This window comes from Otolemur garnettii, unplaced genomic scaffold (assembly GCF_000181295.1).
Source record: "Otolemur garnettii isolate 467f Iridium unplaced genomic scaffold, OtoGar3 scaffold00060, whole genome shotgun sequence".
Classification (NCBI taxonomy): domain Eukaryota; kingdom Metazoa; phylum Chordata; class Mammalia; order Primates; family Galagidae; genus Otolemur; species Otolemur garnettii.
Window position 1 is genome coordinate 11,197,177 of NW_003852455.1, and position 15,789 is coordinate 11,212,965.

The 15,789-nt window shown below is 42.8% G+C and overlaps 1 protein-coding gene across 2 annotated transcripts in view; it reads right to left on the minus strand.

Moving 5' to 3' along the window:
- Window positions 1–945: 945 nt before the first annotated feature.
- Window positions 946–15,789, minus strand: part of MAP3K13 (mitogen-activated protein kinase kinase kinase 13) — a 146,865-nt gene continuing 132,021 nt past the window's right edge. For both annotated transcript variants that reach the window (XM_012806923.2, XM_023514858.1), the window contains exons 11-14: window positions 14,632–15,415; window positions 11,212–11,282; window positions 8,007–8,304; window positions 946–7,025 (exon numbers count right to left, since the gene is read on the minus strand). In XM_012806923.2, the coding sequence (XP_012662377.1) occupies window positions 6,924–7,025; window positions 8,007–8,304; window positions 11,212–11,282; window positions 14,632–15,415 (1,255 nt within the window). In that variant the 3' untranslated portion in view covers window positions 946–6,923. The remainder of the gene's footprint in view (window positions 7,026–8,006; window positions 8,305–11,211; window positions 11,283–14,631; window positions 15,416–15,789) is intronic.

The window sequence follows — 15,789 nt, forward strand, 5'->3', positions numbered from 1 at the left end:
CCAACTCCTGGGCTCAAGCGAGTCTCCTGCCTCCGCCTCCCAAGTAGCTGGGACCACAGGCGCCCGCCACAACGCCCGGCTATTTTTTTGGTTGCAGCCGTCATTGTTGTTTGGCAGGTCCGGGCTGGGGATTCGAACCCGCCACCTTAGGTGTACGTGGCTGGCGCCTTAGCCGGTTGAGCTATAGGCGCCGAGCCACAAATGTGTTTCTTTAAAGAAAACCTTCAGTGGGGGTGAGTAGGAGGCTGACTTTGAACAGTGGCTCTTTGTGTCCTGCGGTAGGAGGACAGAGGAATCAAGGATGTTCTCCACATATTGCCAATGTGTGTCCTTTGCCCCTTTCCAGGATCCTTATATTTGTTTTCCTCCAACCCTACAATTTTGCAACAAGGTGCCTTATCAGTTGTGCGTTTACAGGCAAAGCGATTTCCCAAATAAATGAATATAAATACTCTTGTGTGGTGCTCATTTGTACATGTTGCTGAGTTTCAACTACCCTCGCCATTGAGAATCAGGATGGGCTGGAAACCAGACAATCCAAAATGGTGTTTTGGCTTTCTGCTCTCAGCATACTTCTGACCAAATCATTCTTTGGAAGCCAGATTTTCATCTTTCCCTTTTTCCTCTCTATCCTCCTTTTATAGTGGGGTCATTAATAACAAAAGTAGCTATGAGATAGGCAGCAGGAAAGCATACTGGAGAAGCAGTAGGCCTGCCTAGGCTTTTATAGAATGCCCAGGATAAGACTGTAACCAAGAAAATGATGGTTGTGCCTGAAATTCAAGAGTCGCAGAAACCTGCTTTCCTCTCACCTGATTTTCCTGGCTATGGGAAACCCAGTCATGTGAAGTCTTCTTTCCCCTAAATTTCTGACAGTTGCTGAGACTTGTTAAGGCAGCTGTCAGGACACAAACAGTATCTTTAGGAAAAGACATGACAAGAAAATGGTGAAGTACACTTGTTTAATTCCATGCATTTGTTTGCTTTGATAGTCGTTCTTGTTCCCATGGCTGTTCAATACAAAGGGAGCCCACATCAGAACACAAAACCGGGAACAGGGGACTAAGTACAGGAGACCACACGGGATGTGAGGGGGTGCATTTTGGGACTTAACCACCAAAAAGAAATTTAATCTGTCCAAGTTGACAGGAGTTAAAATTATCATACATGGAATAAAGAATCAAAGATGGTCTTGCCAAATCTGGAGTCTTGAAAGTGGTCACTTTGGAAGTAAAGAACCACTGGGATGACATCTTCCTAATAGCTTGTGCATTTTGGTCAGAGGTCCCTCTGGTCTGCAACCATTGGAGGACCCTGTCCACTTGGTCAATGGACAGTGGCCTGGGGCCAGGAGCCAGCCATCCCCTGCGTGCTGTGAAGTGGCTCGGAAGAGCAGGCTTGGGATGCTGCTGGAAGCTTCCTTACAGTGGCCTTGTTACTTGCTTGGGGCTTGGCTCTTGTAAAATCCCGCCATTGTGCCCCAGTCAGTCGATGGTTAACAAAATCCCTAACCCAACTCCTTTGGTGTCTATAACTCTGTTTCTCAGAATGGTGATTTCAGAGCTCACTTCTTTTGCCACCCATCCCTGAGAAATGCTCCAGGTTCCACAAGGGTCCTCCACTTAGCAGCCTATTTCATTCCAACTTAAAGAGGTGTTTGCAGTATCAGTTGTAACATGCAAACAGGCAGACTAACATGATTCTAATGTGCCAGTCTCTGAGGTTGCTAACACTGGTATTGTGAGTATACTGTGATGTCTGTCCTATGAAATCAGCAGAGAAGAAAAGTCTTGCTGCCTGGAAAGGCACTAAATTCACACTGACAGTACGTCACAGTCTTGAAAAGAAAGTCACATTGTTTTGGTATATCAGTCTCATAGTCTAAAGAAGCAAGTAACTGAGACTTACCATACTAACTTTCTGTTTATAGAAGGGAGGAACACGCTCAGTCAGTACAGTTAAATGATGTGAAAGCAGAGACATTTTGGAATTTGACCCATGAGCAATTGGTGATTCTTCTTTTGGAACTGTAGTCCAAAAGGGTAGAGATAGGTGGCCCTTCCTCTGCCAATGGTACTGTCCCTGACAGCCATAGGTGGGATTCTTAAGGAGAACTCTAGTATGAGCCTGTCATTTTCTCTCCTTTCAGAGCTAACTCAAAAGTTCATCTTTAAAAAATTATGAACTTTGAGCGGGGATGGCAAATGGGTTTCCCTTTGCAAGGGGTAATTATTGCTTCATGTGCCATGTTGTGAGAGGTTCTGAGGTTTGTACACTCAATGCTCAATAAGTAATGTTGGCTTTGGGTGTTTAGGATGGAGGTGGTAAGTAGGTCATATTTTGGTTTCTGGTTCACCGGTAAAACAAAATAAAAAACAGCACACGTTACTGTGTAGTGGGGTAGGAATTTCTCCAAATATTATGTTATGGAGATTTCAGTTCCAGGAACTTCAAATAGGAATGTTTTGAGAAAAGAAAAAAAAAATGGAGCTTTTTTTTTTTTTTAAAGTAAATCATCTAATAAATAAGGGTGCATTTACTCTCAAAGGATATCAGTGCTCCATAGTGGGAGAGAACAGTTTAAATACGGTAGTTTGGTACTAGGAAAATCCAAAACACATCTATTACTCAGGGAAGGAGAAGGGCATAATTTAGCACAACAAAGCCCTATCGTAGATGCCCTACTAAATCCTACTAAAAATGTCCTCATTTTAGAAGGGTAGATTTGTCGATACTAACATTTTCAAACACAGTATCTGAACTTCAGTAGGCCATACAAATCATCTTACATTAGGGGTGGCATCTTCACCTTCCTGCTTGGGAGCTCCCCACAATCTTGCAAACAGGGGTAAATTTTAGTGCTGGTAAGATCCATTATAATTTCAAAGTGGATGCAGGCTTCCCAGTCCTTCTGCTATGCAATTTTAAGAGGAATTGTTATTCAGAGGACATGATCTAGAAATAGATGGAAATCAGAACCAAATGCTCATCTGCAACATAAATTAAAACTCATTATCTTACAGTCAAAACCAGATGTTGAATGCATATGGATGTTCATGCCAAGGGTATTAAGCTTTCAGTGAAGAAGCTTGAAATCAGCCTTGTGATGTCCTTGGAGCACTGTTGCACACTTCTCAGGACTGAAAAATTAGCTCATAAATTCCCTGAGCTCTTGATTCAATACTCTTCAGATGAGTGTGGAGTTATTCTCAAAGAAACATATATCAATTCAAGATATCCCTGCTTATTATAGGCAGGCAGGGAAGGGCCAAGCTGGGATAGAGAAGGCATTTACCTTTTTAACCAGAGAGCACTGGTCCTCCTGAAACTTCTGGTCAATTCTACTCAAAAAATGTATTCCAAGTGGACCTTATTCAACTCTTAACAACACAACGAATGACTAAAGATTCAACCATTGTGTACTACCTTAATATGCTCAGAACAGTTAATCTAGGGAAGGCGTATGCCATTAGCATAACAGATAGTAAAGAATGGGAATTCAAAAAACTGATAAAAAATATGAGGTATCTGGGATGGGTTTTCTAGGAAGACCATAACAGAAAGGTAGAAGACAGAACTTGACCCTCACGTTTCTCAGTTGCCACTAAAGGTGGGCAACAACTGGATAAACTAAAGTGTCAGTGTTTTATGTTGGGCAGAAAGTAGACATAGAGTTGTAGTGTCCCCATTCTAAGGAGTAATGCACCAAAAAAAAAAAAAATATATAGTTTGATCTGAAGTCACTATATGGCCTTTCAAGGTACGTTTCCAGCACTTGATCCTTTAAGTGACTGTGCCTTTTTTTTTGACTGTCTTTAATCTTATTATGTGATGACATCATAGCTAGGCATTTTATGTCATGCCATATATACATATATGTATATATGTACACACATTGTATATACATACATATACATATATATTTTCACACACACACAGTAGTCCCCCCTTAGCTGTGGAGGATATGTTCCAAGAGCTCCCAGTGGATGCCTAAAACCGAAGATAGTACCAAACCTTTATATAGGCTACGTTTGTTCCCATACATACAGACCTATGATAAAGTTTAATCTATAAATTAGGTCTAGCACTCTTGCCTTTTGAGGCTATCATTAAGTAAAATAAAGGTTACCTGAACACACACACACTGCAATAACTGCCACAATTGATCTGATAACCAACATGGCTACTACAAATGGGTAGGACATGTCCACAGCAGGGATATGCTGGACAGAGGGAGGATTCACACTCAAGGTGGCATCGTGCAAGATTTCGTCCACGTAACTCAGAATGGCGTGCAGTTTAGAATTTATGAATTGTTTATTTCTGGAGTTTTTAATATTTTCAGTCCATGGTTGATTGTAGGTAACTGAAAGCAAGGCAAGTAAAATCTCAGATGAGGAGGGACTACTGTATATAATTTTTTCTTAGTCTCCTTGCTAATCTGAAGTAAAAGAAAAGAGGGTGGTGTTGAAGGATCTGGCAGTAAGGAGATTACGACCTATGTTGTCAATTCTTGAAACTAATCCATGAGCCCCACGAAAAATCTCTCTAGGACTGTTCCTCTTGGGGCATTAAATAATTCTTTTTTTTGCTTCTAATGTAGTCCCATGATTTTAGTTCCTAAGATACTTGAGGAAATTTACAGCTTTTGAACTATTTGCCCATCCACTCAGTCATCTGCCCACCCTGGAGCTTCCAGGATCCAGTCAAACTCACAATGTATCCATTGGGCTTCAGGGCAGAAAACACATCCTCAGATGATTGTTATTGTTAAGTAGAAAATTAGGGAATACAGCTAAAATGAATAACAGGGAGCTCCCAAATGGCAGTTCCATTTTCATTCCTTCATTAAAATCATAAAACCCATAATAATTCACAGTTAGCGATAAACATGATCATTGTGCTACACTGTAAATCACACCTTCTGATCAACAGAAAATGAGAATGGTAATATTATAAAATAAAATAACAATGATAATAATGCCATAACTTAAGACCTTTCATGTAGTCCAGCTACAGAATTTATACAAAATGGAATAATTTAATGCAAACAATACTGCTTTCTGTATAAGTTAAACATTTTCCTTCATTCTACCTAAGAGCTATAAATCATAGACAATAAATTTTAAAATCAATGTCTCAACATAAAGTGTAAACAACTGGAGGGATCAAAGAAGCAAAAGGAACTGCTCTAAATTCCCTCCTGCTCTTCCTTTTTGGCTGATGCAATTAGTGAAACCCAGAGGAGGGGCAGCATTCTCATCTGCACTGGGAAGGGTTTAACAGCTACTGGGGGCGTCTTTCCTAACGTTCAACATGATGCAGTGAGAGTCTAGTGAATCCAAGGGTTGTTTGGTAGTAACCTATCTTGGAGACACAGACAGGAACTAGGTCAACATCTGTTTGTCTATAAAATTCTACACACAATTTTCCTTAAAGCCAAGGTACCACGAAGTACCTTGGGATGCTTTTCGGAGCCCATGACCCTGGAGATAGGAAGGACCTCATGCTTTTGACAGTGTAAAACTCTTTCCAATCCTTGCTCAACATCACTGGTCTTTCTACCAATTTCTAAATCCAATTATTCAAAACCTCATTGATTTGGAGTGGAATAAAAGTTATTTTATAAGTAGCATTCAACACAAATGCTAATATGCTGGGAGAAGAATTGCCTTTTGGAAGTTGCTTATTTTGCCTTTATTCTGACAGTGGTAGCCAGTCACTAAAGCTTCTAGGATAGGTTTTAATGAATAAAAACCAGGGGATGGTTTAGGGCTAGACACACACACACACACACACACACACACACACACATCCTAGCTGCCTTCAAAGTCTGTTCTTCTGTTTGAATCACTATGTTTGTAGCAGACAAGTAACCTGGTTCCAGAGAGGGGCAATCCCATCTTGTCCATGTAGCTGAACTGGGCCATCCTAAGAATATATTTTTAAAACTTCCACATTCGTTTTTGTCTAACACTGTTAGAGATTTTCCTTTTCTCTGATTCTTTTCTTCTCCCCAGCACAGTTTTTCCTAAAGGTCAGCAGGTAGAAAGGAAATAAGCTACAAGAAAATGGCACTTGAGTCTACAACACATTTGTCACAGTCATGACAATGACAGCATTAAAAGGGGAAATATTTGTCAAGGACAAGGTTTGACGCTATCTGTAAGCCTCACTATCAAATGCTGCTTAAAATTTTAAATATGAAATCAGCTTCCACATATACAGTTTGTTATTGTTTTTTCCTCCTAGAGGAAGTACATGTCCTCAAGGACCCTGGGTGCAAGTATCTGGTCACCAAACCTTTTAAGGATATTTCCATCACCCACCGGCACAATATGGTTGAACTTAATGTGGTCTGGTCCCAAGTCGCCTGGAATTGCTTCTCTTTTGCTGTTGTTTATGTTCTAAAGGCTCAATGTGTCTCATCTTCAGTCATTCACGGCCAAAAGACCTGGTCCCCTATTCAAGCAACAATGATACCTCCCACCCCCACGAATTCCCAAGGATGTTGCTTCTATATGTCACTTCTTTTTCTCTTTTCTTTCTTCTCTTTTTTTTTTTTTTGCAAGAAATTATTGTATCTCTCTCTATCTCATATATAGTTCACTCTTTACAGTACAAAGTGTTAAAATGTCAAACAAAAATAAATATCAATGTTACAGTAGCTAGAATATTCAATAAAATAGATCCCTGCCATTCTTGATTGAAATGTTCAGTGAGACTTAATTTCATTTGGATATTTTTTTCCAGAGATTTGCGAAGTCTCATGTTCCTGTTATTGCAGCTCATTTCTAGGGGTAGTAAAGATAGGGCAGTTCTCTTCCCGGACATAAAGCAGGTAGAGAGTGGGAAGAGTCTGGGGCTGGGTGGATTTGAAATGCCAGTATAGTTACGAGATCTTCAGGATGTGTACTCCTTCATTACCAAGTAGCAGAGCTGTAGTGTTTATTGGTCCTAACTGTGGCATCAGAACACTCCCCCTCTGAAGAGTCACAGTCCGATTCTTCAAACTGCATAGGGTTCTGCAAAGTCAAGGCAAAATAAAACCTGAATTGATTTCTGTAAGTATTCAGTAAACATGTTTTGAACACTGCCCACACAACAGGCACTGTTCTTGGTAGGGAGGCTACAAAGATAAATGAGATCAGGCCCTGTCCTCGTGGGACATATGGAGGAAGAAGACTCATGGAGATGATGATGGTTTGTGGTGGGTGCCTGTAGTCCCAGCTACTTGGGAGGCTGAGGCAAGAGAATCACTTAAGCCCAAGAGTTTGAGGTTGCTGTGAGCTGTGATACCACAGCACTCTACTGAAGGCAACACAGTGAGACTCTATCTCGAAAAAAAAAAAAAGATGATGCTGGTGACTACAACAGCTATGATAGTACCACCCGCTTACATGGCATTTACTCTGTTCCAGGGACTACTATAAGAGCTATACTTCTGCTAATCCATGCAATCCTCACAACAACCCTATGAGATAGATGCTATTGTCACCCCCATTTTACAGATAAGGAAACTGACCTACAGCGAGGTTAATAGCTTGCCCAAGGTCACATAGAAAGGCAGTCAGATTCCATTTTCAACCTATGCTATCAGGTCTGTCCAAAGGCAGTAATGTTAATGTGTGTGTGTGTGTGTAGGTCTGTGTACACACACACATATATATTATATATATAAATATATAAAAAGTATTACATGTGCTGTCCAGGGGATATGGAGAAAGAAGGTTCAGACCTTTAGCCCTGTTGGGAGAGGGGTCAGAAGGAAGGGATGTCCAAGTTAAATCTTGTAATGAAGGGTTCCTGAACAGTTCAGTCATTGTGCCTCATTTGGGGAACTGCCCTCATTTTGGGGAGTTCTGTTGGTCTACTTAATTCCCAGAGATGGTTGTATCTTACAAACTAAATGAAAATGTAAAGGCCCTAGATACTTGAACTTAGTCTAACCTAGGAGGGGAAAGTGCCAGGAAGGGAACAGTGCCGAGAGAAGGGAGAAGCCCCACCTCATAGCCACGCTCCTCGGCGCACAGCTTGCCCAGAGACATCTGCGTCTTCACGCGGCGCACGGCACACTCCTTGTCAGAGAGCCCGTCTGAGTGTGAGGATATCTCAATGGGGATCTCCGGCGTCTGGGATAGCAGGTCGTCTAGCTTCTCCGCCAGGCGGTCTTCAAGTTTCTCAGCTAACTCATCAGGACTGTTGGAGTGGTCACTGGTATTTCCCTCCTCCCCATCAGACACGGAGAAGTTCTCAGAGCTGAAGGTCGAGTACGACTGGCAGCTGCTGATGCACCGGTGGGGCCTAGAATCACAGGGAGCCAGAAGAACTTAATCACAGAAATGCTGGTCACAGTAGTGGTGAGACAATCTAGCTTTTTTTTCCTGTCCCCAAGAATTAAGACACATAGAAACTATTTAATTTTAAAGCAACAGAGAGGTGCGATGGACTGAATTGTGGTCCCTTCCCCCCAAATTCTGTGTTAAAGACCTAATACCCAGTGAGACTATATTTGAAGATAGGGCTTTTAGGAGATATTTTAAATTAAATGAAATCTTAAAAGAATGGAGTCCTAATCAGAATCTGTGGCCTTCTAAGAAAAGGATGATCCCTCTTCCGTCTCAAGTTATCCCTCATCCTCCCCATCTTCAGTCTGTGCACTGAAGACACAGACAGGAGGCAACTGTTTGACAGCCAAAAAGAGCGTGCTCACCCGAAACCAAATCCTCTGGCATCTTGATCTTGAACTTCCCAGCCTCCAAAGTGTGAGACATAAATTTGTTGTTTAAGTCACCACCTAGTCTGTGGTATTTCGTTATGGCAGTGTCCAGGGTGACTAACACAAGAGGGAAATTTCATTTGGTTTATGTGTTTATGAGACTAAATACTACACTCTGAGCTGATGGCTACCACTGGGCTTTAAGATAAAGCAGCTTGTCTAATCACACTGTGTACACCTATGCATTGTATGAGAAGGTCCACATTGAAATTATGGCAGAAAGTTTGATGACAGAGGATGTAGGCCTGGTGGCCGACCAGGTCAGGTGATAGGGTGAGAGTTGGGGGATCAAAAACATGTGAAAAGAGGCCATTGAGAGGCCAGAAATAGATTTCCATTGAGAACAGATTTATTTATTTTTATTTTATTTTATTTTATTTTTTTGAGACAGAACCTTAAGCTGTCCCCCTGGGTAGAGTGTCATGGCATCACAGCTCACAGCAACCTCCAACTCCTGGGCTGAAGTGAGTCTCCTGCCTCTGCCTCCCAAGTTGCTGGGACCACAGGTGCCCACCACAACTCCCGGCTATTTTTTGGTTGCAGTCGTCATTGTTGTTTGGCGGGCCCAGGCTGGATTCGAACCTGCCACCTTAGGTGTATGTGGCTGGTGCCTTAGCCACTTGAGCCATAGGTGCCAAGCCTTGAGACCAGATTTAAAATGTGTGTACAGTGTGGGGATCTGGAATAAAATTTATCAAAGGGCTAGGACTTCATTGTGTTTTTTGGAATTCCTATTTGGGGGTAGATACACAAACCTTCCTGGAGAGATACTTAGGGCCTTGCTCTTCAAGGACAGAATGTCTAGTAGCAGAAAAAGGACTTCTAGGAGGAAAACTACCCTCTCCACTTCTAGGAGAAGCTTTTATTCTGGGAGTAAGGGAAGATGGCCCCTCTTTAATCCTGCCAGCAAAATCATTACTGCCACCTAAGGAGGAAGCTATTTCCTTCCTTCCTTCCTTCCTTCCTTCCTTCCTTCCTTCCTTCCTTCCTTTCTTCCCTCCCTTTCCTTCCCCTCCCTCCCTCCTTCTCCCTCTCTCCCTCTTTCTCATTCTGTTGCCCAGGGTAGAGTGTGGTGGTATTGTAGCTCACAGCAACCTCAAACTCCTGGGCTCAAGTGATCCTTCTTGTCTCAGCCTCCCAAATAGCTGAGATTACAGGTACCCGGTACCACAGTGCCCAGCTAGTTTTGTATTTTTAGTAGAGACAGGGTCTCGATCTTGCTCAGGCTGGTCTCAAACTCCTGAGATCAAGCAATCCTCTTGCCTTGGCCTCCCAGAGTACTAGGATTACAGGTGTGAACCTGGGGTCAGGAAGCTATTTCCTAGGGTAGTTGAAGGAGGACTCAACTTATCTAACCATGTTTAACTTGAGGTGTAAAATTCAATGCATGGGGAATGCTATGAACTGAACTGTTCTCTTGCTAACTCATATGTTAAAGCCCTAACTCCCAATGACTGTATCTGGAGATAGGATCTTTAGGAGGTAATTAAGGTAAAATGAGGTCATAAAGTGGGACCGTAATCCAATAAGACTGTGACTTTATAAAAAGAGGACGATCTCAGGTAGCACCTGTGGCTCAGTAGCTATGTGGGTAGGGCACCAGCCTCATATACTGAGGCACCAGCCTCATATACCCAGCCCTGGCCAAACTGCAACAACAACAACAACAAAAATAGCCTGGCGTTGTGGCAGGTGCCTGTAGTCCCAGCTACTTGGGAGGGTAAGGCAAGAGGATTGCCTAAGCCCAAAAGCTGGACGTTGCTGTGAACTGTGATGCCATGACGCTCTTCCAAGGGTGATAAAGTGAGACTCTGTCTTAAAAAAAAAAAAAAAAAAAGGAAGAAGATCTCTCTCTCTCTCCTTACCTCCCCTGCCCGCCTCTCCTCCCCTCACCCCCCGTCTTTCTCTCTCTCTGCCATATGAGGACATAGTGAGAAGGTGGCTATCTGCAAACCAGGAGAGAGCCCTCACCAGGAACCAAATCCAACAGAACTTTGTTCGTGAACTTCCCAGCCTTCAGAACTGAAAAATACATTTCTGTTGTTAAAGACATCCAGTCTGTGATATTTTCTTAGAGCAGCTTGAGCAGACTAACACAGGGAGATCCACTAGAAACCAATAAAATTAACCACAAAACAGCATGGCCACCCCTCAGAAACTACCCGCTGTATCTCAATTGTAACCTTGAATCTGTATTTCTACACCTCATCCTGAAGTTCCTATGAAATGCATTCTGATGAACTAGGACCTGTTGTGTATGACCAACTGCCAAAACGTGGCAATGGGAAAACACTCACACAGAGAGCTTGAATTTCCCTACAAGGTGACTGCCGGAGAGTGATTTGTGGTCGAGTATCAGGTGTGGCAAACTTAGGATTTATGTCCCCCTACCCCCCATACACTAAAAGCAGCTGTGTGCTTATTGGTTTTACCTCTGTCTTCGTGGAAATTCAACTTCACTGTCTACTTCCCCTTCTTCCTCTTCTGAAGAGTCATCTCCACTCTGAGGAGAGCAAAAAGAAAAAGTTTAATTCATTTTTGTCTCATCCCCACCTCCCACTACCTATAAAAGATTTAATTATCATCAAAAGGCATCGAGTAGTAGTTTGCGGAATGTCATCTTTACTTTTAGAGACAGGGTCTTGCCCTGTTGTCTGGGCTGCTCACACGTGATCCTCCCACCTCAGCATCCTGAGTAGCTGGGACTACGGGCATGAGTCACTGTGCCTGGCTCCCGAATGCCATCTTTGAACATATATATCCTCATTCATTCAGTTAGCAACTTTTCTTGGGTGCCCAGGATGAGAGATCCTGTACTACATGCCGAAGACATGTGGAATGAACCCAAATTATATCTTTGCCTTCAGTGAGGGAAAGCTCCATGAAAGTATTTACAGGTGAGTGATGGAGAGGGAAACCGGAGAGGAGGTCTTGGGTTTGGGGGCAGTTTCTTGTAATCATTGCCACTACTGGTTCTAGGCTCTGCCATAGAGATTTCACCAAGAAGTGATCTTTTGATTTTTTTTTTTTTTGAGACAGAGTCTCATTATGTCACCCTCAGTAGAGTGCCATGGCATCACAGCTCACAGCTCATAGCAACCTCAAACTCCTGGGCTTCAGCAATTCTCTTGCCTTAGCCTCCCAAGTAGCTGGGACTACAGGCGCCTATCACAACACCCGGCTATTTTTTTGTTGCAGCTGTTGTTTGGCAGGCCCAGGCTGGGTTTGAACCCGCCAGCCCCGGTGTATATGGCCAGCACCCTAGCTGCTGAGCTATAGACACCGAGTCAATCTTCTGATTCTTTAAAGCCCAACAGCTACTTTCCCTCTTTTTATATACCAATTACTTTTCCACTAATATATAGTTATAATAGGACATTATTTGAGGGTCAGGCCATATCTTGTTTGTATCGTATTCCTCACTCCACCATCAGTGCACACCCCCATAAATAGATACAGTTGTTATTTGTCAATTCAAAGAAGGTTATTAATGCATTTTTATTCAGTCAGCACATCTGCAGTGATTAGGGATCACTAGCTAGCCTGCCTAAGGCCCTATGATTCCGAGGGCTCTGTGTTTGATCTGGAAGACTGAGTAAGTACCCTAACCAAGAAGATGATCTTTCCTTACAGAGATGATCTCATCTCACATCAAGGGCCTAAAAGCAGCCATGTGTAAGGTCAACTGTCCTTAGCAGCATCTTTTACACTGGATCACCTAGTCTTTTATGAGGTGGGCAATCTGGTCTTGGTAACTAGCAAAGATTGAGGATAACTTTTCTTTTTAAAGTCAGTTCTAGAATACATGATTCTTATTTATATTCTGCTGTAGTTTTAAAAAATTACTTTTTAAAATTTATTTTAGAGATGGGATCTCATTATGTTGCCCAGGCTATAGTGTGGTGGCTGTTCACAGGCAAGTAATCATAGCTCACTGCATCCTTAAATTCCTGGACTCTAGCGATCCTCCTGCCTCAGCCTCCTGGGTAGCTAGGACTCCAGGTGCCTGGCTGGTGTATCTTTCTGAATAGTAAAGACAGGGGTGCTGCTGTTCTAGTTGCAGAGATGAGCAGCTTCCCCTAGGAGTACCTGGGAGAGTGTGTCTTGGTAATGAGAAATTATCCTGTTCCATGGGAGTGAGGTTCTAAAGAGGCAAAATGTACAAAGTATGTGCTCTGTGTCCTGCAGACCCACAGATGGCATCAAAATGGCATCAGGATGGTTCAAAGACACATGTTATTTGGGTGAGGATATGGAGTTTATTTTGGAAGTAATGAAATTGTTTAAACATTGATCATGGTGATCATTGCACCAGCACTGTGGATATAAGGCACTGAATTGTACGCCGTAGACAGAAGGACTGTATGGCATGTGAAACATCTTAATAAAGCTGTTACCAAAAAAATGCATGTAACTCGCCCTAGAGGAAGGGGGAGCAGAAAATGGATGAGCCCAAGTCAAGTGCACAGTCTGAAACACATTTTAATCTCTAGGAATGCTTAGTCAGATTAGTAGCAGCAATGAAATGTCTAGTTGACTACACATACTCATATGCATTTTATACTCTTCCATTCCTTCAACTAAATTGCTGATGAATAACGATGATGATGTGAAACAATACTTAGAGTTGTGTGGGTGTCTACCATGTTCTAAATACTTTTCATACATAATCTTATGTTTTAACTCATTGGAAAAATGAGCTAATATTTTTAGAAAGCTGCCCTGTTCTAAGTGCATTATATGTATTAACTCAGTTAATCCTTATATCAACCAGTGAGGCAGACTCTGACATTAGACCCATTTTATAGGCAAGGAAACTAAAGTTCGTAGAGGTACTAAGTGGAAGAGAGCTTGGCTTTGGATGGAGATTAGTCTGACTCCCAAGCTTGTGATCTTTCTGTGGTGGTCTGCCTCCCAGCTGATGAACCCCAGGCAGCCAGTGGATAAGGACAAGAGAAACAGGTTTCAGTGACTAAGAACTGGCTGGGTCATGATGGTTATTAAGGCCATGTTTTCAAATGTATATTGTGAAGACAGCTAGTTGGATGGGGAATTAATAGATTTTTTTGAGACAGAATCTCACTCTGTTGCCCAGGGTAGAATACGTCAGCCTAGCTCATGGCAACCTCAAACTTCTGGGTTCAAGAGATCCTCTTGCCTCTGCCTCCTGAGTAGCTGGGACTACAGGTGCCTGCTACAACAATTAGCTAATTTTTCTACTTTTAGCAGAGATGTAGTCTCACTCTTGCTCAGGCTGGTCTCAAATTCCCGAGCTCAACCAATCCACCTGCTTCAGCTTCCCAGAGTACTAAGATTACAAGTGAGAGCTGCCATGCCCAGCCTAATAGATGTTATTTTTAAAAGGATGTATGGTCAAATGGCGGAGGTAAATGCTGGGTTAAACTAGTTTTCTGCATGATTCCTCAAAGCCTGCGATTTGTTAATGATCACTAGGAATTTCCATGATAGGACAGAGAATACTGTGCTTCTCCAACTTATTCTATAGTGAGATCCTTACTTCTTGTACTATCCCTCAGGACTGGGGTTCTAGGGTAGTGGTTTCTAAACTATTTTGATTACATGGTAATATATCTAATCTAAATATGGTTATCTATTTATGCATGATATACATTTGAATCAGTACCCCAGTTGAGTGGTTACTAAAGTGTATTTCCTATCATTTAAGCACTGTGAGAAGAAAGTATTTAAAGTAAAAAAAACATCTACTTATATTTTTGTTATCTCACCCTTTTGGAAAATGTATACTGTTTACATATGCTTTATAACGTGCATAATATGACAGGCTCTGACGTTCTTTGAAGCCATACACTTCTCTTGTCATTATACTTTACCTTCTGAAGGGGCCTTGTTTTACGAGGTAGCACTGGGGGAGTGACGTGATGAGGGGTGCCAAGGGATGATGCAGTCCTACACGTGTTGAATTCATCTTCTTCCATTTTCTCAGAACTCTGGGCATTTTCTGAGAGGGGATTGTGTGCTGGTGACTTGGAAAGGTCAGGGCTCCTCCCCGCTGGCTCAGCGGAGGGTATGTCCAAAGACCCAGACTGTTCTGGTCTGCACTGGAGGCAAGGGTCATAAGGGTCAGCCTGACAACAGCCCCAGGTGTCAGCTTGACTCCTGTCTGGCTCAGGACTTCTCCAGCAATCTGCTGCCATGGCTGTGGAGATGAGGTCGGGGCTCGAACCAGGCATCTGTCTTTGAGCATGGTTACTGAGTGGGCTCCGCAGGGCTGCTGCTGGGCCAAAGTATCTCAGGTTGTTGGTGCAGGTTGCAATGTCCTGTCCGTGCATAGTGAGTCTGGGATGGTGACTTTGAGACATGGCAGGAGAGGGTTGCTGGTATTGCTGCTGCAGATTATGGTGATGGAGAGAAGGGTACTGGGATTCAGCTTGGTGTAGGTGGGTAGGATGGGGTGAATTTTCCTGGGCCGGCTGGTTTTTCAGGATTGCTGCAAAGTCACTATGGCTGCCCCTGCTATTCCCCCGGCGGTGGCGAGGTTTGCATCGATACCGGCTCTTACTGCTTGAGGTGGACATTTTGGGACTTCCCGACAAAGGAGATGCAGTGGGAGCCACTTCTGTACTGGGGATGCCTTCAGATTTCAACAGATCTGGCCTGGGAGAAAAGTACAGGCTTAGTTTTAAACACATGAAAACACATTCAAGTCTGGGAAAACGCCTATCAAGCCTTAAGAGACACATACCCTTTGAATCAGCAGTCACAGATGTAGGACTCATCCAGGGGAGATAAAATATGCGCACCGAAGAGGTGTGTTTGATGATGTTATGTTACAGCATTGTTTAAGATAGTGAAAAAAACATAAATGTCCACTCACAGAGGATTTCCACAATTCCTACTTGGTTTTATTCTGTACCTCACCAACCTAAGTACTCAATGCTCTGCTGCTGCTGCTACAGTGCAATGATATCATCATAACCCACAGCAGCCTCTAAGTCCTGGGCCCAGGTGATCCTCTGATCCTGGCCTCC